This window comes from Myxine glutinosa, chromosome 6 (assembly GCF_964187855.1).
Source record: "Myxine glutinosa chromosome 6, kmMyxGlut1.1, whole genome shotgun sequence".
Classification (NCBI taxonomy): domain Eukaryota; kingdom Metazoa; phylum Chordata; class Myxini; order Myxiniformes; family Myxinidae; genus Myxine; species Myxine glutinosa.
Genome location: NC_136266.1, coordinates 2,239,940 through 2,266,997, shown reverse-complemented (window position 1 = coordinate 2,266,997; position 27,058 = coordinate 2,239,940). Strand labels below are relative to the sequence as shown.

General features: G+C 49.8%; 1 protein-coding gene across 1 annotated transcript in view; it reads left to right on the top strand.

Annotated features, from left to right (window-relative positions):
- Positions 1 to 27,058, top strand: part of MRC2 (mannose receptor C-type 2) — a 323,383-nt gene that overhangs the window by 287,092 nt on the left and 9,233 nt on the right. Inside the window, exons 27-28 of the mRNA XM_078779556.1 lie at positions 6,929 to 7,054; positions 9,929 to 10,111. Of these exons, the coding sequence (XP_078635682.1) occupies positions 6,929 to 7,054; positions 9,929 to 10,111 (309 nt within the window). The remainder of the gene's footprint in view (positions 1 to 6,928; positions 7,055 to 9,928; positions 10,112 to 27,058) is intronic.

Below are 27,058 nucleotides of genomic sequence, written 5' to 3'. Positions count from 1 at the left end.
CACGACGCACGGCCGGCATATAGCACGGCCGTCGTGGATCCCGGCACGAGTGGTTCGGATCGCCACGTAGCATGGCGTTCGGATCCTCCCGAATACGGCGTAGGTTTGGCGGATCGCCACGTGGCATGGCATTCTGATCCTCCCGAACACGGCGTAGGTTTGGCGGATCCGCTCGTGGCCGCCGCCACGCCCCGCCCACCACCGTCGTCACGACCGGCGCGACAACCACCACCAGGCCAGACCTGGTGCCAGTTCCATACCAGGTTTGGCCACAAGGCCAGGTCCTGCCGCCCACCTTGTACTTTTGGCAGGTCGGGAAACGGCCAGGCCGGCGCTCGCTTCCTGCCATGAGTGTCGGCCATACTGGCAGCCTTCTGTTCATAACAGACACCTCCTCGGGTCGTCGCTTCCTGTGCGACACGGGAGCACAGGTGAGCGTCCTCCCTGCCTCCGCGTCCGACAAGCAAGCTGAGGGCCGGGGCCCCGCTTTGCTTGCCGCCAGCGGCACGCCCATCCGCACGTTCGGAAAGCATTGTCTCTCGCTGCGGTTCGGGGGGCAGCATTTTCAGTGGTCGTTCGTTACCGCTAGTGTCCCCATGGGCCTACTCGGAGCGGACTTCCTCTGTGCGCATGGGCTGCTGGTGGACGTGAGGCACAGACGCCTTGTCCAAGCTGAAACCTTCAGCTCGCTTGCTTGCGCGCTGAGCAGTTCGTTGAGCAGCTCCCTGGGCGGCTCACCGAGCGGCTCGCCAAGCGGCTTGCTGAGCGGTTCGGTCCCGGCGAGGTTGGTCTGCACGCTTCCGGCAGTGGACGAGTTCACACGCCTCCTCGCCAGTTTCCCGGCCCTCACGCGGCCCACTTTCTCGGCGCTGGCCGTCAAGCACGGGATGGAGCATCACATCCCCACCGTCGGGCCACCGGTCTACGCCCGGGCGCGCCGCCTCGACCCGGCGAAGCTCGCCGTGGCGCAGGGGGAGTTCGCCATGCTGGAGCGGGCATCGTCCGGCGCTCCAACAGCGCATGGGCATCGCCACTGCACATTGTGCCCAAGCCCGGCGGCGGGTGGCGGCCGTGCGGAGACTACCGCCGCCTGAACAAAGCTACCACCCCCGACCGCTACCCGGTCCCTCACATCCAGGACTTTTCCGCCCGGTTGGCGAAAATGTCCCTCTTCTCCAAGGTGGACCTCACCCGCGGATACCACCAGGTCCCCGTCAGGCCGGAGGACATACCGAAGACGGCCATCATCACACCATTCGGCCTCTTCGAGTTTCTGCGGATGCCCTTCGGGTTGAAGAATGCGGCCCAGGCGTTCCAGCGGCTTATGGACAGCGTCTTGCGTGACTTGGACTTTGTGTACGTCTACCTGGACGACATCCTCGTCGCAAGCGCGTCCCGTGAGGAGCACCTCCGCCATCTCCGCACGCTCTTCGAACGCTTGGGCCGACATGGCCTGATCATCAACCCCGCCAAGTGCCGGTTCGGCGTCACCGAAATCGACTTTTTGGGGCACCGCGTCACCAGGCACGGGGCCATCCCCTTACCGGCCAAGGTGGAGGCGGTCGGGGGTTTTCCGCGCCCCTGCACGATCAAGGGGCTCCAGGAGTTCCTGGGCATGGTGAACTTTTATCACCGTTTCCTGCCCCGCATCGCCCAGCTCCTGCACCCCCTGCACGAGGCCCTCCGGGGGAAGCCGGGCAAAGGCGACATTGCCTGGACCGAGCCGATGGACGCGGCGTTCACGGGCGCGAAGCTCGCCTTGGCTAACGCCACCATGCTCGCGCACCCGGCGCCCGATGTACCGATCGCCCTCACCACCGACGCGTCGGACTACACGGTGGGCGCGGTGCACGAGCAATGGGTGAAGGGTGCTTGGCAGCCGTTGGTGTTTTATAGCCGGCAGCTCCGCCCGCACGAACGGCGGTACAGTACCTTCGACCGCGAGCTGCTCGGGCTCCACCTGGCGGTCCGGCACTTCCGCCATCTGCTCAAGGGCCGCCCGTTCACGGCCTTCGTCGACCACAAGCCCCTGGTCTTCGCGATGGCCAAGGTCACCGAGCCGTGGTTGGCCCGGCAGCAGCGTCACCTCTCGGCCGTGTCCGAGTACACGACGGACATCCGGCACGTCGCGGGGAAGGACAACCCAGTGGCGGATTGCCTTTCCCGGTCCGTCGCCCACGCGGTCCACCTCGGGATCGACTATGCACGGATGGCGGCGGACCAGTCCGCCGACCCCGCCGTCCAGGCTTTTTGGACCACCGTCACGGGCCTCCGCGTCACCGAGGTACCGTTCGACGGCGCGGGCGCGGCCCTCTTGTGCGACGTCTCCCTCGGCCGGCCTCGCCCCATCGTGCCCGCCGGCTGGCAGCGCCAGGTTTTTGACGCCATCCACGGCCTGTCCCACCCGGGCACGAAGGCCTCCCAAAAGCTGGTCGCCGACAAATTCGTCTGGCATGGCCTCCGGAAGGCCGTCCGCGATTGGGCCAGGACGTGCCTCGCGTGCCAGCGCGCGAAGGTTCACCGCCACACCCAGGCCCCGCTGGCCCCGTTTACGGTGCCCGACGTCGGTTCGACCACGTTCACGTGGACTTGGTGGGACCTCTGCCCCTGGTTTCACCCACGTCCTCACAATGGTGGACTGCACCACCCGGTGGCCGGAGGCCGTGCCTTTGGCAGCAACGACGGCGGCGGACGTTGCGCAGGCGTTCATCGCCACTTGGGTTGCGCGGTTCGGCGCCCCCTCGGACATCTCGTCCGACCGCGGCCCCCAGTTCACCTCGGAGCTCTGGGGGGCGGTAGCGCGGGGGCTTGGCGTCCAGCTGCACCGCACCACGGCCTACCACCCACAGGCCAATGGCCTGTGCGAGCGCTTCCATCGCGCCATGAAGGCCGCGCTCCGGGCCAGCCTCCGCGACAGCGGCTGGGTCGACAGGCTCCCCTGGGTCCTGCTGGGCCTCAGGACGGTGCCCAAGGACGACCTGCGCGCATCCGCGGCGGAGTTGGTCTTCGGACAACCGCTGCGGGTGCCAGGCGAGTTCCTCCCCGACTCCACGGCACCATGTTTCGCCGGGTTCACACGCCTCCTCGCCAGGCGGTACTGCAGGAGACCGCCCGGAGGTTCGCCCCGGTGCCGACGGCGCACCACGGTTGCCCGCCAACGCACGTCCCCCCGGAGCTTCGCACGGCGGAGTACGTGTTCGTCCGCCACGACGCCCACCGGACACCGCTGCGGCCCCCGTACGACGGGCCCTTCCGCGTGCTGGAGACCAGGGCGAAGCATTTCACCCTGGACATCGGCGGTACTCCTGACCGCGTCTCCGTGGACCGCCTCAAGCCAGCCCACCTCGACTTGGACCACCCCCTGCCAGCGGCTCTGCCCCCGCGTCGGGGCCGCCCCCCGGCGGGCGGACCCCAGGCACCGCCCAACCCCACCGTCACGCCACCCCCCCTGCCCTGCACCCATCCCAGATGCCACTAGAGGCATCCCAGATGGCATCCCGGCATCCCAGACGCCGCCAGCCGGCAGAGGGCGCTTTGGCCGGGTCATCCGTTTGCCCCGAAAAGTGACCCTTTAGGTGCGTGGGAATTCTGGGGGGGCGCGTGTGGCGGACACGATGACTCGCTGGCGCAGTGACATAATTCCGAGCACCAGTGGGTGGCGGCCACGCCCCAGGTGAGGCCTGGCCTCCAGATATACACGCGGCTGGCAGCCCCGAGCACGGAGTGCTGACGAGTGAGCAAGTAATAAAGAGCGACCTAACCCAAAGCGTTGTGGACTACCTTTATTTAACGTGTGTGCCCAGCACCACACTACACTTTATTATTATGACTATTATGAAAACGATACACTACTGTATTAAGAAACCTGGGCTTAATTTGTCCGAAGCGGTCCAAAGGTGATGCAAAAAGCCTAAGGCCTATACGTACCGTATTGATGGAACAGCCATAACGCCGATGCTTTTGATATTTGATGAGCATTTTAACAATCGGTTTGTTTGTGTTTCACACAGAATAAAAACGTCAAGGTAGAGCATGGCGATTGTTATATATGACAGGTTTGATGATATGTTCGGCATGAACGGCATATAAATCAAAATGGCGGAGTGTGGAGATTCAGCCGCTTCAATGCAGTAATGACGTAAGACGTAATCACATCAGGAATCCCCTTCCTCCCCCCGCTCCGTCGGTCTTTAATTTATTATTAAATATAGGACATTTACATGTACATGGAAGGAAAGACGTGGGAGGTCTAGGCCAATAACCCTAAGTCCAACACAGCTCTTCCTTAATCTCCACACGATCGACCATAGTTTATATAGTACACAGGGTAAGGTGAGAATGCAATAACAAGATAAGAACAAGAGAACATGAAATTACAGGAGATGTTTGCCAAGGTCAGGCAAACGACAATTATAACAGGTGCTCTTTGTTTTCTCACTCTCCCTGGAAGGGCCAACAGTTTCCATAGTAATAGACCAGTGCTGCCTGCATTGGACATCTTAACACTCATTCACAAGAGTGGATGTGGATGAATGACATTTTTGTGACATCTTAACACTCATTCACAAGAGTGGATGTGGATGAATGACATTTTTGTGACATCTTAACACTCATTCACAAGAGTGTGGATGTGGATGAATGACATTTTTGTGACATCTTAACACTGAGTCACAAGAGTGGGGTGTGGATGAATGACATGTTTGTGACATCTTAACACTCATTCACAAGAGTGGATGCGGATGAATGACATGTTTTTGACATCTTAACACTCAGTCACAAGAGTGGATGTGGATGAATGACATTTTTGTGACATCTTCACACTCATTCACAAGAGTGGATGTGGATGAATGACATGTTTGTGACATTTTAACACTGAGTCACAAGAGTGGATGTGGATGAATGACATGTTTGTGACATCTTAACACTCATTCACAAGAGTGGATGTGGATGAATGACATGTTTGTGACATCTTAACACTCATTCACAAGAGTGGATGCGGATGAATGACATGTTTTTGACATCTTAACACTCAGTCACAAGAGTGGATGTGGATGAATGACATTTTTGTGACATCTTCACACTCATTCACAAGAGTGGATGTGGATGAATGACATGTTTGTGACATTTTAACACTGAGTCACAAGAGTGGATGTGGATGAATGACATGTTTGTGACATCTTAACACTCATTCACAAGAGTGGATGTTGATGAACGACATTTTTGTGACATCTTAACACTCATTCACAAGAGTGGATGTGGATGAACGACATTTTTGTGACATCTTAACACTCATTCATAAGAGTGGATGTGGATGAACGACATTTTTGTGACATCTTAACACTCATTCATAAGAGTGGATGTGGATGAACGACATTTTTGTGACATCTTAACACTCAGTCACAAGAGTGGATGTGGATGAATGACATTTTCGTGACATCTTAACACTCAGTCACAAGAGTGTATGTGGATGAATGACATGTTTGTGACATCTTAACACTGAGTCACAAGAGTGGATATGGATGAATGCAATGTTTGTGACATCTTAACACTCAGTCACAAGAGTGGATGTGGATGAATGACATTTTTGTGACATCTTAACACTCATTCACGAGTGTGGATGTGGATGAATGACATGTTTGTGACATCTTCACACTCATTCACAAGAGTGGATGTGGATGAATGACATATTTGTGACATCTTAACACTGAGTCACGAGAGTGGATGTGGATGAATGCAATGTTTGTGACATCTTAACACTGAGTCACCAGAGTGGATGTGGATGAATGCAATGTTTGTGACATTTTAACACTGATTCACAAGAGTGGATGTGGATGAATGCAATGTTTGTGACATTTTAACACTGATTTACAAGAGTGGATGTGGATGAATGACATTTGTGTGACATCTTAACACTGAGTCACAAAAGTGGGTGTGGATGATTGCAATGTTTGTGACATCTTAACACTCAGTCACAAGAGTGGATGTGGATGAATGACATTTTCGTGACATCTTAACACTGAGTCACAAGAGTGGATGTGGATGAATGACATTTGTGTGACATCTTAACACTCATTCACAAGAGTGGATGTGGATGAATGACATGTTTGTGACATCTTAACACTCAGTCACAAGAGTGTGTGTGGATGAATGACATTTTTGTGACATCTTAACACTGAGTCACAAGAGTGGATGTGGATGAATGACATTTGTGTGACATCTTAACACTCAGTCACAAGAGTGGATGTGGATGAATGACATTTTTGTGACATCTTCACACTCGGTCACAAGAGTGGATGTGGATGAATGACATGTTTGTGACATCTTAACACTCATTCACAAGAGTGGATGTGGATGAATGACATGTTTGTGACATATTAACACTCATTCACAAGAGTGGATGTGGATGAATGACATGTTTGTGACATCTAAACACTCAGTCACAAGAGTGGATGTGGATGAATGACATTTTTGTGACATCTTAACACTCAGAGTGGATGTGGATGAAGGGTACGTGATCCCCACCGCCCTCCTTCTTCCCACGTGGAAGCTACCTGGAATGGTAGGCTCCTGCGTCCATCAATAACCCAATATTCCGGCCGTAGGTTTTTACTGTCACACACCGATATAACTTAACAACTGTGACTTACTGTCACACACCTATATAACTTAACAACTGTGACTTACTGTCACACACCTATATAACTTAACAACTGTGACTTACTGTCACACACCGATATAACTTAACAACTGTGACTTACTGTCACACACCTATATAACTTAACAACTGTGACTTACTGTCACACACCTATATAACTTTAGCCCTTTCCACCTGGTCCACCTACCTGACTCTCATGGCCACTCTTGCCCGTCTCCGGTATATTTTAATACACAGTTACCTGATTTCAAACACTGTTCCTGTGAATTGCAGATCCAAATGCACAAGTTGCTTCAATTGCGGACGAACATGAGAATTATTTCATTTGGGAACACCTGCAGGCCTATGATCATACCATAGGTGGAGGAGTTTGGCTCGGACTTTTCTTCAACACAGATAGTAAGTGTTTTTGATGTTCTTATCTCAGGTGGAGCACAAATGAATGGTTTTGAAATTTTAATATAATGTATGTAATAATGCAGGTTGCTTTCTTTACACACCTACACTTCATTCATTTTGTTCTTTAACGAGGGTAGAAAAGATCAAGGTTTTGGATGGGGGAAGATAAGAGATGGTGGTGAACAGCTGTTTTGAAGACCTGGAGGGAGGAGTGGGATTGAAGAGAGTGAGGGAGTTTGTTCCAGAGGCGGGAGAAAAGAGGAATGAAGGAGTGAAGGTGAGCAGAGAGTCTTGATTTTGGCAATTTCACCATAAGAGGGTTGCAGGCAGATCTTATGCGTAGAAGAGGAGTCGGTAGAAGACGGAAAGACCACCAACCTGCCTGCGGTGAGTAAGTGAAAGGCCCTCGGAGTTAGCTTCATCGCGGGAGATTCCAATGATTCTGAACGCTTTGGTTTCAACAGTGTGAAGACGAGCTCGGTGTGAGGCAAGAGCACCAGCCCATAGGGGAGAACAGTATTCCATTAAGCTGCGGATGAAAGCCTTGTATGTGGTGAGGAGCTCAGGTGTGCCAAGGAAGGACTTCGCACGACGGAGGATGCCCAGTCGGCGACTGGCTTTGGAGGCCAGATTTGAAATGTGGTTTTCCCAAGAAAGATCATGACAGATAGTGAGACCCAAAAGCTTGAGCGACAGAACTTCTTGGAGAGGATTATTCAGAAAGTGGATGGGAGGGTTGTCCAGTCGGTCTTTTCGGAGAGACATCGTAAGAGTGTGAGATTTGTCAGGATTGAAAGACATGTTCCACTTGTTTGCCCAGTCTGTGATTTTGTCCAGGTCTGCAGAGAGTGAGGAGGCTGCAGACTGCCGATCTGAGGGATGAGGAATGGAGCGGCAGAGAGTGGAGTCATCAGCAAAGAGATAGAGAGGATTTTCGAGAGAGTCAGAGAGATCATTGATGAAGACCAGAAAAAGCACAGGGCCCAGAACACTGCCTTGGGGAACTCCAGCCTGAACAGGAAGAGGAGATGAGAGAAACCCATTCAGGGCCACACGTTGACGACGACTAGAGAGGAAGTCCGCCAGCCATGCGTGGAGATTTCCATGGATACCAAAGGAGGAGAGTTTGGTGAGCAGAGCGGGGTGCCAGACCGTATCGAAGGCACGTGATATGTCGAGGGAGACAGCTCTAATTTCCTGTTTGGCATTGAGGACCTCCATCCATTGTTGAGACAGCAGAAGCAGCATGTCCAGAGTAGAGTGACCTGGTCTGAAACCAAATTGATGATCAGAGATCAAGCCATTGGAGAAGAGGAAAGATTTCATATCCGAAGCAATGATGGATTCCATGACTTTGCTGATAATTGGGATAAGGCTGATTGGTCTGTAGTTGATAGGATCTGTTTTTGCACCTTGTTTGTGCAAAGCGGTGATGTTGGCTGATTTCCAAGCAGATGGCAGATGACCTTGAGCAAAAGAGAGGGTGAAGAGAACAGAGAGAGGGAGTGAAAGAGCGGAAGAACAGGATTTTAGGACCTGTGAGCTGATGCCCTCAGGTCCAGTTGCAGAATCAGAGTCGAGGGTTGACAGAAACTTTTCCACCTTGTCAGGAGGAAAGGACACGGAGTCCAGGAGCAGCTGGATACAACTGGGTATGGTGGGTACAGAGAGGGATGGGTTTGGGACACAAGATTTAGAGGCAAACACAGAGTTGAGGCATTCAGCTTTTTCACGTGCGGTGTCAGCTGTGTAGCCGTTTGAGGTAAGGGAGGGGATGGAGGGGGAACAAACATCCGAAACAGATTTGACCAGACGCCACCAGGATTTGGAAGAGGGAGACAGATAAGAGAGTTCGGTCTTGAGAATGTGAATCAAACTTGTGAATCAAACACCAATTACATAGTGTATCAATGAATTGGGAAAGTAACCATTTTTTGAAGCCAAAAGGTCAAAGGTCAACTCTAGGTCAAACTTCTAAAATCATCAATTTTCATCCGATTGACCTGAGCGTTGATTAAGATCGTGAATTTTAATCTTATTGAAATGGACAATTTTATGTATCCACGGCAACTTTTTTTAGGGGGGGGGTTATTTTGCAATCAAAACTAGAATATCTTGGTTTGGTAAATGTCCACCCCCTTGAGTTAATATGTGATGGAAGCACCTTTGACAGCAATTACAGCTCTGAGTCTGTAGGGATAGGTCTCTACCAACTTTGCACACCTTGATGGGGCAATATTTGCCCATTCTTCAGTACAAAACTGTTCAAGCTCAGTCAAGTTGCGCGCGGAGCGTTGATGGACAGCAATCTTCAATCATGCCACAGATTTTCAATTGGATTTTGGTTGGGGCTCTGACTGGGCAACTCAAGGAGATTTACATTTTTGTTCCTTAGCCACTCCAGGTGTAGCTTTAGTTGTGTGCTTCTGGTCGTCGTCATGCTGAAAGGTGAACTTCCGCCACAATTTCAGCTTTCTTGCACAGGGCAGCAGGTTTTCCTCTCGGATTTTATCCATCATATATGTATGTATATATATATATGTTTTTTGTTTTTTTTTCGTATGTGTGTATATACATGTATCCCTTTCAAGCCTCCAACCATTTAAAACCCCGAGACCCTTTCCAACACAAAGACCATTCAGACCCCTTTTATCACCTAATGCAGCCCGACTACGACCGCCCTCAATCGGGGGACGAGCATCTGTCTCACTTGGGATTATTGATTTGTTTCACCGTTATTCAACATTCACTTTGGTAACCTCATTGTGGAATCCTTTTCAGTACAGTACTCTAAATATATTATCTTGTCTCAAAAGTGCATTTAACCCTCATGTACGTCGGTAATATCTCCACCCATATTTTCACCTGACACAGACGATCAACTTTCATGGTCTGATGGTTCCCCGATGAAATACACGAATTGGGCACCACATTGGGGTGAGGTGAAGCCGGATAATGTGGACACGTGCGTCTGGATGAGGCAAATGACGGGGCAATGGAGTCGTACAACATGTGACAAAACCGGGCGTCGTGGTGTTGTGTGTGAACTGCCACGAGGTGAGAACGTTCTGATCACAGAATTACGGTATTACAGGATAGATTTTAACAGCATAGTCACTAAAGCATCACTGAAGTACATCATTATGATATTGTGGAAGTGACTGGGGGATTGTTGTAAGAATAGTATGGTGTGTATTTTGAATATGTTAGATTGCCATGTATAAGGAGAGTAAGACCTGTCAGAATAGGTCATCTTGTTAAATGTGATGCTGAGGAGGAAGCGTATGTAATTTATAGACATATTGTGTGAGGAGAAGATTGTATGTTTGAAAACCTCTTGTTAGAAGGCGAGGCTAGGTGAGGACTTGTGGCCACAAACAGCCACCAGGAAAACAATGTGCGCTTTCAAAGGTCAAACAAGCTGTCTAGCCACTGCATCACAAGCCATGGTGGCATAGTATGCTGTAGATCTCAGAAGAGGGGATGACAACTTTATTTTTATTGGGGCCACCCCGTGGGCTGTACCGTCCAGAGGACGACACCTCCCACAAGCAGCGGGCAGGCAATCACGGAGGCAAGTGAAGGCGTTCCCAGAGTCCACGAGGCCAGACATGTGCACCTACGAGATGGGAGTGGAACCTTTGGAAATCAATACCGTCGTGCAGCTCATAGAGACTGTATTTGGAGGGAGAGGCATACGCTAATTGATTGATTAATTGCATAATTAAAATCAATCAAAGATTGTCATAAAATATTTTCTCAATCAATTAGCCAATAGCATAACTAAACCACTAGTGCTTCATCCGAAGATGTAACTTTTAGAAATTAAATTTTAAAAGTCATTAATAAAAAATTAAATAATTAATTTATTAATTAATAAATAATTAATCGATTAAATGAATAATCAATAAATCAAAAATATCCTTTATAGCCACATCACTTGGTCACTGTCATGTCCAAATATCAGCTTCCTCGCTCAAAGGATGTCTGAGATATTGGCCAAATAAGAAAGAAAATAAATAAATGATTAATAATGAAAATAAATAAATAATAATAATAATAAATTTAATTATTAATCAATTGGCTAATATAATACATAAACCACCACCATTTCATCCGAATCTGTAACTTAATTTTTTTTAATTTTAATTAATTTTTTTAAGTCATTAATCGAATAATTAAATAATTAATCGATTAATTGACTAATCAACAAATCAAAAATAGCCTTTACAGCGAAATCACTTGGTCATTGGCATGTCCAAATATCATCTTCCAAACTCAAAAGGTGCCTGAGATAATGCCCAGATGAGAAAAGAAATGTTTAAGTACTTAATTAATCGATAATAATTAAATAACTCATCAATTAATTGATTAATCAAAAAACAAAAAATATCGTTTTTGACAAAGGACTTTCTCACTATTGTGCCGAAATTTCAGCTTCCTCGCTCAAAGGATGGCTGAGATATCGCCCGGACAAACTTGAAAACAAGCAAACAAACAACCAGAGTGAAAACTGAGTACTCCCTTTCAGCGTGCGTCATTGCCGAGCCCCCTTTGGTGCCCCACAATGCAGGGACTTCAGGGACTTTTTCCCAGATTGTTCTTCTCGGTTCTGTTTAAATATGTTTAAAATTTCCCCTGCAGTGTTTTATTCAGTGGTTTATTACAACACGCTGTTTTTCTTCCTATTTAAAAGGCTTTTTTAAATTTCCTCTTCAAATCATTCCATTTCAAAAAAAATTCAATCTCTTACAGTCATTCCTCACTACATTCTCGAAACTCACCTTCATTCCACCCCTCCTCTATCGTTCTCAAACGGATCTCTGACTTGAAAATCACAATAAATACAGGTTGTAATCAATGTTCGTTTTTCATCAATCGTCCACTTTCTAAACTCACCCCTCCCCCCTCCCCTTCAAAACTCCCCGCTCACTCCTCCGGTTCAAAACTCCCCCCTCACTCTTCCGGTTCAAAACTCCCCCCTCACCCCTCCCCTTCAAAACTCCCCCCCCCCCCTCCTCTTCAAATCTCCCGCCCTACAATCTCCCTCCAAATCTCCCCCCTACCAACTCCTCCTCAAAGCTGCCTCCTCCCCACTTCCTCTCCCTTCCATCACATACCTCCACCTCCTCCAACCTTGGACTATGCTCTGCCCCTCCTCAAACAACACCTCACTGTGCCTCTTCCCATCACCATCAAGCCTTTTGTCCTCCTCATCCTTCCCTTTCTCCTAGATCTTATGCAATCTCCGACACACTATCAACAGCTTTCCCTACCTCCTCCTCTTCCTCATCTTACCCTACTTGTCCTGCACCCAATGCTCCCCTTTCCTCTTCCTTAACGGTATGGACCTCAAACATCCGGGGCCTTCGCTCAAACCTGATTGATCTCTCCATACAGGTTGCTTCTGACAAACCAGACTTGATCTACTTAACAAAAACTTTCCTCCTTCAAGATGTCTCTGATTCCTTAACTTCTCTTCCTGGTTACTCCCTCCTCCGGTATGATAGACCTGAGCCTCGTCCTGGTGGTGGGGTGGCTATCTTTATCAAAAACTCTCTCCCGCTCCCTTTATCTTATGTTTTATGTGTCAGTTTGTCTTTTTGTGATTAATGTTAGCTCTTACACGAGCCTCGATCTTGTATACAAAAAAGAAGAGAAAAAAGAAACAAAACTTTTTAAAAAATTATATCTCTTGAACCGCTTAATTGATGTGAAACTTCAAAGTAATGTAGTAGTCGTAAAGCAGGACACGTGCGTAAAATTTCAACATGATTGGTCTTATGGTCGGGCAGCCAGAAGTTGTTATTTTCTGAAGAAGAAGAAGCTGTACAATATCATCCTCTCCAGCCATGTGAGTTTTCAATACATCTATTAATTACGTACTTTTTAAAGTCAATGGCATCCTATCTATTAATTATGTACGTCTATTAATTATGTACTATTGGAATGCACTTTTCGACACTTTGGACTGCTAAAGACCCATTGGACCTTTGAAGAACCTTTACGACCCCTCATGACCCTTAAGACCACCAAGATCCCAAACATACGTTGAAGATTCTTAAATACCATGAAGAAGCAGAGGACCCAAAAGACCGTGAAGACTCAGAAGACACAAAAGATCCCGAGGACTCAAAACACCCCAATGACCCCAATGACCCAAAAGATCCATAGGACCCTGATGAACCAAAAGACTTTGAAGATGCAAAATACCCCGGGGAGTCAAAAGACCCCAAAGACAGCCTCATGAAAAAATATATATTTAAAATATAATACTGAATTCAGTTTTATAAAGAGGACGTGATGTGTGACGCGTGTCTAATGAAAGTGGAGTTGTAGAAAATAATGAAAGAATGTACAAGAATGTACAACACGTCCTGGCGAGAGTCTGCAATCTCTGATTGCTCTTTGTTGTTATTCTTTGAAATTTGTTTTCTCCACAACCGCTTGAGCGATTGACACATAACTTTTGACATAGGTGCACCTACCTGTGGAGAATTTGTCAACAAAGTTACATGATGTTCGGATGGAAAATGCGGCCGCCATTCCAAAAAGTCTGTTTCTTGTGGGCATGGTTTTCACGTATCAGGAATAAACAGGCTTGACGTCATCACTCGGCCTCAGCGGAATCACTGTGTGCAGGTGTGTTTTGTTATGACAAACAAATGGATGCACTCCGTGGACTTATCGCATGCAATGACTACCACCCCAGCACAGCAATGACTATACCACCCCAGCACAGCAATGACTATACCTCCCCAGCACAGCAATGACTATACCACCCCAGCACAGCAATGACTATACCTCCCAGCACAGCAATGACTATACCTCCCCAGCACAGCAATGACTATTCCTCCCCAGCACAGCAATGACTATACCTCCCCAGCACAGCAATGACTATACCTCCCCAGCACAGCAATGACTATACCACCCAGCACAGCAATGACTATACCTCCCCAGCACAGCAATGACTATACCTCCCCAGCACAGCAATGACTATACCTCCCCGGCTCAGCAATAACTATACCTCCCCGGCTCAGCAATGACTATACCTCCCCAGCACAGCAATGACTATACCACCCAGCTCAGCAATGACTATACCTCCCCAGCACAGCAATGACTATACCTCCCCAGCACAGCAATGACTATACCACCCAGCTCAGCAATGACTATACCTCCCCGGCTCAGCAATGACTATACCACCCAGCTCAGCAATGACTATACCTCCCCAGCACAGCAATGACTATACCTCCCCAGCACAGCAATGACTATACCACCCAGCTCAGCAATGACTATACCTCCCCAGCACAGCAATGACTATACCTCCCCAGCACAGCAATGACTATACCACCCAGCTCAGCAATGTCTATTCCTCCCCGGCTCAGCAATGACTATACCTCCCCGGCTCAGCAATGACTATACCTCCCCAGCTCAGCAATGACTATACCTCCCCAGCACAGCAATGACTATACCACCCAGCTCAGCAATGACTATACCTCCCCGGCTCAGCAATAACTATACCTCCCCGGCTCAGCAATGACTATACCTCCCCAGCTCAGCAATGACTATACCTCCCCAGCACAGCAATGACTATACCTCCCCGGCTCAGCAATGACTAGACCTCCCCGGCTCAGCAATGACTAGACCTCCACGGCTCAGCAATGACTATACCCCCCCAACACAGCAATGACTATACCCCCCCAACACAGCAATGACTATACCTCCCCAGCACAGCAATGACTATACCTCCCCAGCTCAGCAATGACTATACCTCCCCAGCTCAGCAATGACTATACCTCCCCAGCACAGCAATGACTATACCCCCCCCAGCTCAGCAATGACTATACCTCCCCAGCACAGCAATGACTATACCTCCCCAGCACAGCAATGACTATACCTCCCCAGCTCAGCAATGACTATACCTCCCCAGCTCAGCAATGACTATACCTCCCCAGCTCAGCAATGACTATACCTCCCCAGCACAGCAATGACTATACCTCCCCAGCACAGCAATGACTATACCTCCCCAGCACAGCAATGACTATACCTCCCCAGCACAGCAATGACTATACCTCCCCAGCACAGCAATGACTATACCTCCCCAGCACAGCAATGACTATACCTCCCCAGCACAGCAATGACTATACCTCCCCAGCACAGCAATGACTATACCTCCCCAGCACAGCAATGACTATACCTCCCCAGCACAGCAATGACTATACCTCCCCAGCACAGCAATGACTATACCTCCCCAACACAGCAATGACTATACCCCCCCAACACAGCAATGACTATACCTCCCCGGCTCAGCAATGACTATACCCCCCCAACACAGCAATGACTATACCACCCCAGCACAGCAATGACTATACCCCCCCAACACAGCAATGACTATACCTCCCCGGCTCAGCAATGACTATACCCCCCCCCCCCAACACAGCAATGACTATACCCCCCCAACACAGCAATGACTATACCACCCAGCACAGCAATGACTATACCTCCCCAGCACAGCAATGACTATACCCCCCCAACACAGCAATGAATATACCCCCCCAGCACAGCAATGACTATACCTCCCCAGCACAGCAATGACTATACCCCCCCAACACAGCAATGACTATACCCCCCCAGCACAGCAATGACTATACCTCCCCAGCACAGCAATGACTATACCTCCCCAGCACAGCAATGACTATACCACCCCAGCACAGCAATGACTATACCCCCCCAACACAGCAATGACTATACCCCCCCAGCACAGCAATGACTATACCACCCAGCACAGCAATGACTATACCACCCCAGCACAGCAATGACTATACCACCCCAGCACAGCAATGACTATACCCCCCCAGCACAGCAATGACTATACCCCCCCCCGGCTCAGCAATGACTATACCACCCCAGCACAGCAATGACTATACCTTCCCGGCTCAGCAATGACTATACCACCCCAGCACAGCAATGACTATACCTCCCCAGCACAGCAATGACTACCTCCCCAGCACAGCAATGACTATACCTCCCCAGCTCAGCAATGACTATACCCCCCCAGCACAGCAATGACTATACCCCCCCAGCACAGCAATGACTATACCTCCCCGGCTCAGCAATGACTATACCACCCCAGCACAGCAATGACTATACCTCCCCAGCACAGCAATGACTACCTCCCCAGCACAGCAATGACTATACCTCCCCAGCACAGCAATGACTATACCTCCCCGGCTCAGCAATGACTATACCTCCCCAGCACAGCAATGACTATACCTCCCCGGCTCAGCAATGACTATACCACCCCAGCACAGCAATGACTATACCCCCCCAGCACAGCAATGACTATACCTCCCCAGCACAGCAATGACTATACCCCCCCAGCACAGCAATGACTATACCACCCCAGCACAGCAATGACTATACCCCCCCCAGCACAGCAATGACTATACCTCCCCAGCACAGCAATGACTATACCTCCCCAGCACAGCAATGACTATACCTCCCCAGCACAGCAATGACTATACCTCCCCAGCACAGCAATGACTATACCTCCCCAGCACAGCAATGACTATACCTCCCCAGCACAGCAATGACTATACCTCCCCGGCTCAGCAATGACGATACCTCCCCTGCACAGCAATGACTATACCTCCCCAGCACAGCAATGACTATACCTCCCCGGCTCAGCAATGACTATACCTCCCGGCACAGCAATGACTATACCTCCCCAGCTCAGCAATGACTATACCTCCCCAGCACAGCAATGACTAAACCTCCCTGGCTCAGTTATGACTATACCTCACCGGCTCAGCAATGACTATACCTCCCCAGCACAGCAATGACTATACCTCCCCAGCACAGCAATGACTATACCTCCCCAGCACAGCAATGACTATACCTCCCCAGCACAGCAATGACTATACCTCCCCAGCACAGCAATGACTATACCTCCCCAGCACAGCAATGACTATACCTCCCCGGCTCAGCAATAACTATACCTCCCCGGCTCAGCAATGACTATACCTCCCCAGCACAGCAATGTCTATTCCTCCCCGGCTCAGCAATGACTATACCTCCCCAGCTCAGCAATGACTATACCTCCCCAGCTCAGCAATGACGATACCTCCCCAGCTCAGCAATGACTAGACCTCCACGGCTCAGCAATGACTATACCTCCCCAGCACAGCAATGACTAGACCTCCACGGCTCAGCAATGACTATACCTCCCCAGCACAGCAATGACTATACCTCCCCGGCTCAGCAATGACGATACCTCCCCGGCTCAGCAATGACTATACCTCCCCAGCTCAGCAATGACTATACCTCCCCGGCTCAGCAATCACCATACCTCCACGGCTCAGCAATGACTATACCTCCCCAGCACAGCAATGACTATACCTTCCCGGCTCAGCAATGACTATACCTTCCCAGCTCAGCAATGACGATACCTCCCCAGCTCAGCAATGACTATACCTTCCCAGCTCAGCAATGACTATACCTCCCTGGCTCAGCAATGACTATACCTCCCCAGCTCAGCAATGACTGTACCTCCCCAGCTCAGCAATGACTATACCTCCCTGGCTCAGCAATGACTATACCTTCCCAGCTCAGCAATGACTATACCTCCCCGGCTCAGCAATGACTGTACCTCCCCAGCTCAGCAATGACTATACCTCCCCGCCTCAGCAATGACTATACCTCCCCAGCACAGCAATGACTTTACCTCCCCGGCTCAGCAATGACTATACCTCCCCAGCTCAGCAATGACTACCTCCCCGGCTCAGCAATGACTCTACCTCCCCAGCTCAGCAATGACTATACCTCCCCAGCTCAGCAATTACTATACCTCCCCAGCACAGCAATGACTTTACCTCCCCGGCTCAGCAATGACTATACCTCCCCAGCACAGCAATGACTTTACCTCCCCGGCTCAACAATGACTATACCTCCCCAGCTCAGCAATGACTATACCTCCCAAGCACAGCAATGACTATACCTCCCCAGCTCAGCAATGACTATACCTCCCCGGCTCAGCAATGACTATACCTCACCAGCACAGCAATGACTTTACCTCCCCGGCTCAGCAATGACTATACCTCCCCGGCTCAGCAATGACTATACCTCCCCGGCTCAGCAATGACTATACCTCCCCGGCTCAGCAATGACAATACCTCCCCACCTCAGCAATGACTATACCTCCCCGCCTCAGCAATGACTATACCTCCCCGCCTCAGCAATGACTATACCTCCCCGGCTCAGCAATGACTATACCTCCCCGCCTCAGCAATGACTATACCTCCCCGCCTCAGCAATGACTATACCTCCCCGGCTCAGCAACGACTATACCTTCCCGGCTCAGCAACGACTATACCTCCCCGGCTCAGTAATGACTATACCTCCCCGGCTCAGCAATGACTGTACCTCCCCAGCTCAGCAATGACTGCACCTCCCCTGCACAGCAATGACTGCACCTCCCCTGCACAGCAATAACTATACCTCCCCAGCTCAGCAATTGCTATACCTCCCAAGGACAGCAATGACTATACCTCCCAGGCTCAGCAATGACTATACCTCCCCGGCTCAGCAATGACTATACCTCCCCAGCACAGCAATGACTATACCTCCCCAGCACAGCAATGACTATACCTCCCCGGCTCAGCAATGACTATACCTCCCCGGCTCAGCAATGACTATACCTCCCCAGCACAGCAATGACTATTCCTCCCCGGCTCAGCAATGACTATACCTCCCCAGCTCAGCAATAACTATACCTCCCCAGCTCAGCAATGACTCGACCTCCACGGCTCAGCAATGATTATAACTCCCCAGCACAGCAATGACTATACCTCCCCGGCTCAGGAATGACGATACCTCCCCGGCTCAGCAATGACTATACCTCCCCGGCTCAGCAATGACTATACCTCCCCGGCTCAGCAATGACTATACCTCCACGGCTCAGCAATGACTATACCTCCCCAGCACAGCAATGACTATACCTTCCCGGCTCAGCAATGACTATACCTCCCCAGCTCAGCAATGACGATACCTCCCCAGCTCAGCAATGACGATACCTCCCCAGCTCAGCAATGACTATACCTTCCCAGCTCAGCAATGACTATACCTCCCCGGCTCAGCAATGACTATACCTCCCCAGCTCAGCAATGACTGTACCTCCCCAGCTCAGCAATGACTATACCTCCCCGGCTCAGCAATGACTATACCTCCCGGCTCAGCAATGACTATACCTCCCCAGCACAGCAATGACTATACCTTCCCGGCTCAGCAATGACTATACCTCCCCAGCTCAGAAATGACGATACCTCCCCAGCTCAGCAATGACGATACCTCCCCAGCTCAGAAATGACTATACCTCCCCGGCTCAGCAATGACTATACCTCCCCAGCTCAGCAATGACTGTACCTCCCCAGCTCAGCAATGACTATACCTCCCCAGCACAGCAATGACTATACCTCCCCGGCTCAGCAATGACTATACCACCCCAGCACAGCAATGACTATACCCCCCCAGCACAGCAATGACTATACCTCCCCAGCACAGCAATGACTATACCCCCCCAGCACAGCAATGACTATACCACCCCAGCACAGCAATGACTATACCCCCCCAGCACAGCAATGACTATACCTCCCCAGCACAGCAATGACTATACCTCCCCAGCACAGCAATGACTATACCTCCCCAGCACAGCAATGACTATACCTCCCCAGCACAGCAATGACTATACCTCCCCAGCACAGCAATGACTATACCTCCCCAGCACAGCAATGACTATACCTCCCCAGCACAGCAATGACTATACCTCCCCAGCACAGCAATGACTATACCTCCCCGGCTCAGCAATGACGATACCTCCCCTGCACAGCAATGACTATACCTCCCCAGCACAGCAATGACTATACCTCCCCGGCTCAGCAATGACTATACCTCCCGGCACAGCAATGACTATACCTCCCCGGCTCAGCAATGACTATACCTCCCCAGCTCAGCAATGACTATACCTCCCCAGCACAGCAATGACTATACCTCCCTGGCTCAGTTATGACTATACCTCACTGGCTCAGCAATGACTATACCTCCCCAGCACAGCAATGACTATACCTCCCCAGCACAGCAATTACTATACCTCCCCAGCACAGCAATGACTATACCTCCCCAGCACAGCAATGACTATACCTCCCCAGCACAGCAATGACTATACCTCCCCAGCACAGCAATGACTATACCTCCCCGGCTCAGCAATAACTATACCTCCCCGGCTCAGTAATGACTATACCTCCCCAGCACAGCAATGTCTATTCCTCCCCGGCTCAGCAATGACTATACCTCCCCAGCTCAGCAATGACTATACCTCCCCAGCTCAGCAATGACGATACCTCCCCAGCACAGCAATGACTATACCTCCCCAGCTCAGCAATGACTATACCTGCCCAGCTCAGCAATGACTATACCTCCCCGGCTCAGCAATGACTATACCTCCTCAGCTCAGCAATGACTATACCTCCCCAGCTCAGCAATGACTATACCTCCCCAGCTCAGCAATGACTATACCTCCTAAGCTCAGCAATGACTATACCTCCCCGGCTCAGCAATGACTATACCTCCCCGGCTCAGCAATGACTGTACCTCCCCAGCTTAGCAATGACTATACCTCCCCAGCTCAGCAATGACTGTACCTCCCCAGCTCAGCAATGACTATACCTCGCCGCCTCAGCAATGACTATACCTCCCCGGCTCAGCAATGACTCTACCTCCCCAGCACAGCAATGACTTTACCTCCCCGGCTCAGCAATGACTATACCTCCCCAGCTCAGCAATGAATACCGCCCCGGCTCAGCAATGACTATACCTCCCCAGCTCAGCAATGACTATACCTCCCCAGCTCAGCAATTACTATACCTCCCCAGCACAGCAATGACTTTACCTCCCCGGCTCAGCAATGACTATACCTCCCCAGCACAGCAATGACTTTACCTCCCCGGCTCAGCAATGACTATACCTCCCCAGCTCAGCAATGACTATACCTCCCCAGCACAGCAATGACTATACCTCCCCAGCACAGCAATGACTATACCTCCGCAGCTCAGCAATGACTATACCTCCCCGGCTCAGCAATGACTATACCTCACCAGCACAGCAATGACTTTACCTCCCCGGCTCAGCAATGACTATACCTCCCCGGCTCAGCAATGACTATACCTCCCCAGCTCCGCAATGACTATACCGCCCCGGCTCAGCAATGACAATACCTCCCCACCTCAGCAATGACTATACCTCCCCGCCTCAGCAATGACGATACCTCCCCGCCTCAGCAATGACTATACCTCCCCGGCTCAGCAATGACTATACCTCCCCGCCTCAGCAATGACTATACCTCCCCGGCTCAGCAAAGACAATACCTCCCGGGCTCAGCAACGACTATACCTCTCCAGCTCAGCAATGACTATACCTCCCCGGCTCAGGAATGACTGCATCTCCCCTGCACAGCAATGACTGCACCTCCCCTGCACAGCAATGACTATACCTCCCCAGCTCAGCAATGACTATACCTCCCAGGCTCAGCAATGACTATACCTACCCGGCTCAGCAATGACTATACCTCCCAAGGTCAGCAATGACTATACCTCCCAGGCTCAGCAATGACTATACCTCCCCGGCTCAGCAATTCCTATACCTCCCCGGCTCAGCAATGACTATACCTCCCCGGCTCAGCAATGACTATACCTCCCCAGCTCAGCAATGACTACATGCCAGGCTCAGCAATGACTATACCTCCCTGGCTCAGCAATGACTGTACCTCCCCAGCTCAGCAATGACTACCTCCCAGGCTCAGCAATGACTAACTCCCCGCCTCAGCAATGACTATACCTCCCCACCTCAGCAATGACTATATTCCCCAGCTCAGCAATGACTATACCTCCCCAGCTCAGCAATGACTATACCTCCCCACCTCAGCAATGACTATACCTCCCTGCCTCAGCAATGACTATACCTCCCCAGATCAGCAATGACTATACCTCCCCAGCTCAGTAATGACTGTCCCTCCCCAGATCAGCAATGACTTCACCTCCCCAGCTCAGAAATGACTATACCTCCCCACCTCAGCAATGACTACCTCCCCAGCTCAGCAATGACTATACCTCCCCAGCTCAGCAATGACTACCTCCCAAGCTAAGCAATGACTACCTCCCCGGCTCAGCAATGACTACACCTCCCCATCTCAGCAATGACTATACCTTCCAGGCTCAGCAATGACTATACCTCCCCAGCTCAGCAATGACAATACCTCCCAGGCTCAGCAATGACTATACCTACCTGGCTCAGCAATGACTATACCTCCCAGGCTCAGCAATGACTATACCTCTCCGGCTCAGCAATTCCTATACCTCCCCGGCTCAGCAATGACTATACCTCCCTGGCTCAACAATGACTATACCTCCCCGGCTCAGCAATGACTATACCTCCCCAGCTCAGCAATGGGTATACCTCCCTGGCTCAGCAATGACTCTCCCTCCCCGCCTCAGCAATGACCACCTCCCCAGCTCAGCAATGACTATACCTTCCCAGCTCAGCAATGACTACCTCCCCGGCTCAGCAATGGCTACCTCCCCAGCTCAGCAATGACGATACCTCCCCAGCTTAGCAATGACTATACCTCCCAAGCTCAACAATGACTATACCCCCCCCCCCCCCCCCCCATCTCAGCAATGACTCTCCCTCCCCAGCTCAGCAATGACTATACCACCCTGGCTCAGCAATGACTATACCTCCCCGTCTCAGCAATGACTATACCTCCCCATCTCAGCAATGACTGTACCTCCCAAGCTCAGCAATGACTGTACCTCCCAAGCTCAGCAATGACTGTACCTCCCAAGCTCAGCAATGACTATACCTCCCTGGCTCAGCAATGACTATACCTCCCCATCTCAGCAATGACTGTACCTCCCAAGCTCAGCAATGACTGTACCTCCCAAGCTCAGCAATGACTGTACCTCCCAAGCTCAGCAATGACTGTACCTCCCAAGCTCAGCAATGACTGTACCTCCCAAGCTCAGCAATGACTATACCTCCCTGGCTCAGCAATGACTATACTTCCCCGGCTCAGCAATGACTGTACCTCCCTTGCTCATTCCCTCCTCCAATCAAAGTGAGCAGATAAATTTATGCCTTAGCATTCAGTTGCATAAGCCGAACTTTGCCATCAGTGGATCACCCGAAATCATACTAAAATACGCCATTTTGTGTCTGTCTGTCTGATTAATTTTTGACCCCAATACATTCTGTCGTTACTTATCCAATCTCAACCAAACTTGACAGGATGACAAAGGGTTACACAATGAAGGTTGTAGTGCATTCATTTGCCCTCCGAGTGGGTTTTCCCTGCCATTGCCGTCAATGGGTTGCACGTTGAGGTGTATATCAATGTTAAATTAGCTTTATCGTGGCGTTTGTCCTAAGAAGAAGATTTATCGTGGCGTTTTTCCAAAGACGCTTTTCATAACAAAATGAATGATAATTGCATATTTTTCATGTTATTACAAAACAATATTAATACTAACAATGTCTCACTTCCCGAATGCGTTTTTCCTGCAGTGATAACGTGTATAAATAGCTTATAGTTATAATGCAATGGCGTTTCCGTGGGATCAACGGCTTCTACAGGAAGTAAAAATATTATAAACCACAAACACGTATGCTTAGCTTTTTAAACAGTCGCTAATGCTCTTTATCTATCTATAATTCCAGTAATCTCTGTCTGTACGTTTGTACGTTTGTACGTTTGTCTGTTTGTCTGTGACCGCTGTTTCTCGACAACTACCGGTCCGATATACTTGAAACTTGCCAGGTATATTGCTGGGGACCCGAGGATGTGCCTTTTCAAGGTTTGAAATTAATCGGACAAGTACTTACCGAGCTATGGCGATTTAGCCGTTCGCCGTTCGCTTTGGCGTTGCGAATGGACCAAACCATTCATGTAAATAGAGGGGGGGGGGGGGTTCTGTGGTCGTTCGCTTTGGCTTTGCGAATGGACCAAACCATTCATGTAAATAGAGGGGGGGGGTTCTGTGGTCGTTCGCTTTGGCTTTGCGAATGGACCAAACCATTCATGTAAATAGAGGGGGGGGGGGGGGTTCTGTGGTCGTTGCGAATGGACCAAACCATTCACATCGAATCATCGAATCACATCGAATGGACCAAACCGTTCGCTTTGGACCAAACCATTGCATGTAAATAGAGGGGGGGGTTCTGTGGTCGTTGCGAATGGACCAAACCATTCATGTAAATAGAGGGGGGGGGTTCTGTGGTCGTTACTGCCACGTGGTTTCAAAGTTTTTTTTTGTTGTTGTTGTTTGCACGCATGTTTTTTTGCACCCACGTACGGGCACGCCCTAGGATGTTTACACACACACACCCCTACACAAATTTTTTTTTTTTTTTTTTTTTGGCAAGGAACGGGCACCCACGTACGGGCACGTCCTAGCTTATATATAGTACGGGCATGCCCTAGTCTATCTATAATTCCAGTAATCTCTGTGTGTTTGTTTGTTTGTACGTTTGTCTGTGACCGCTGTTTCTCGACAACCACGGGTCCGATATACTTTAAACTTGCCAGGTATATTGCTGGGGACCCGAGGATGTGCCTTTTCAAGGTTTCATATTAATCGGACAATTACTTACCGAGCTATGTCCAAAAAACGATTCAACCAATCAGAGAGCAGCGAGCTATCGCGTGTGCCGAACGTGGCGGACACACTCTGCCTCGGATGGCACATTTGAGAGCGTATTCATTTATTTCCCGTCGGCAAACTATGTTGGCGCTATGTTGGCCTTAAACAATGTTTTAAAACTAATTAAAACCCCGGGGGGATTGTCACTGTACTCGCAAGCCGTTCGCCGTTCGCTTTGGCGTTGCGAATGAACCAAAACATTTCATGGACCAACCCATTTCATGTAAAGCGTTCGCCGTTCGCTTTGGCGTTGCGAATGGACCAAAACATTTCATGAACCAAACCATTTCATGTAAATACAGGGGGGGATATAATTTTAGATATATATATAGTACGGGCATGCCCTAGTCTATCTATAATTCCAGTAATCTCTGTCTGTACGTTTGTCTGTGACCGCTGTTTCTCGACAACCACGGGTCCGATATACTTTTAACTTGCCAGGTATATTGCTGGGGACCCGAGGATGTGCCTTTTCAAGGTTTCATATTAATCGGACAATTACTTACCGAGCTATGTCCAAAAAACGATTCAACCAATCAGAGAGCAGCGAACGATCGCGTGTGCCGGCGTTGCGAATGGACCAAACCATTCCATGTAAATAGAGGGGGGGGGGGGTTCTGTGGTCGTTGCGAATGGACGAAACCATTTCATGTAAATAGAGGGGGGGGATTGTCACTGTACTCGCAAGCCGTTCGCCGTTCGCTTTGGCGTTGCGAATGGACCAAACCATTTCATGTAAATAGAGGGGGGGGATATAATTTTAGATAGATATATAGTACGGGCATATATATAGTACGGGCATGCCCTAGTAACACTAAATGAAGAAATTTGGAGGAATCCCGACATGCGTGAGGTCGGTTTTACTTACAGAATTGAGCGAAGATCTACTGTCCTCGTATCCCATAAGTGTTTGGTTAATAACATGACTCTTTCTGCCGCTAACGTGGCGTTTTTCGTGGTGAACTTTTGAAACTCGCTCCTTCTGTTTAACATGACATTGAAAAGGAGGAAGCCCGGGTTGTGCTCTTTACCCTGCGCTCGCGAAGCGAAAGGCAGGGTTAAGCATTCGGGTACGTACATGCGTGTCTGCATTTAAAAAAATCATTTTCTCGGCAACCGTTGGTCCGATTGACATGAAATTTTCACCATAGGAGGGCCTCCTCCTCGAGAATACTTTAGTGAATATTATGACGTCACAGGTCACGTTGTACGGGCGCCATCTTGGAAAAAAACAAAAAACTTTGCACCTCTAGATCTCACAAACCGCTGTTCAGAAATAATTGCGACAGGTCTCATTGCAAAGAACTCTCGATGGGAATAACATATGTGAATGATGACGTCATAGGTGCTGCCATTATGACGTCGTAATTCAACAAGTAAAAAACTTTATCCGATCAGGATAAAATTTCTTGAGCATCTTCTCGGTATAAATTGAATCATAAATAAAATGATAATGACGTCGTAGGTCACGTGGTTCTGCCGCCGTATTGTTTTGAGTGAAAAGACTGAAAAACCACTGAAATACAGTTTTCTCCAAAAAGACAACAGATCGAGGCCAAACTTTGCTATCGCATACGCATGACGAACAAAAAAGTTGGCGCCATGGCGCGTTCTGTGGTCAGCGATGGCTGAACCAAATCGGGGTCACCAGTGTAGTGCGGTGCTACGCGCATGACTTGTTTGCCAGAAAAGGTAAGCAACAACGCGTAGGATCCAAAGAGTCTTTATTACAAAGCTCAAACTGTAGCACTGACTTGCTCGGGGCTGCGAGCCCCGTGTATATCCCGAGGCCACGCCTACCCCTCGGGCATGGCCGACACCCCATTGGTGCGCGGAATGATGTCACCGCGCCAGCGAGCCATCGTGTCCGCCACAATACCATCTCGTTCACCAAGCAGCTAGCTAGCGCTTGCCAAGCCAGCCGTTCCTTAACGGTTTTGAATGGAGTGCTTGCTCGAATGCTTAAACCACTTGGCGATATCTTCACAAGAACCTTCGTAAATGAACACACGCCCAATGTTCTTGAGATCCGACCATAGATTGACTGTAATCTAAATACCCCAAAAAGGAATGACCCTTCCCGTTGTGAGCGGGTGTACTAGTAAAAAAAATTCTAATTTCACCCTATATGGTTCAACCTGCACCTGTGTGCGGCCCATAGTAGCACGTACCTCTTATGAAGGCGCCTTTTTATAATAAAAAAGGTAAAAAATCTAACATTTAAACAGCGTTGGACGTGCACCTTGACCCCACGGCC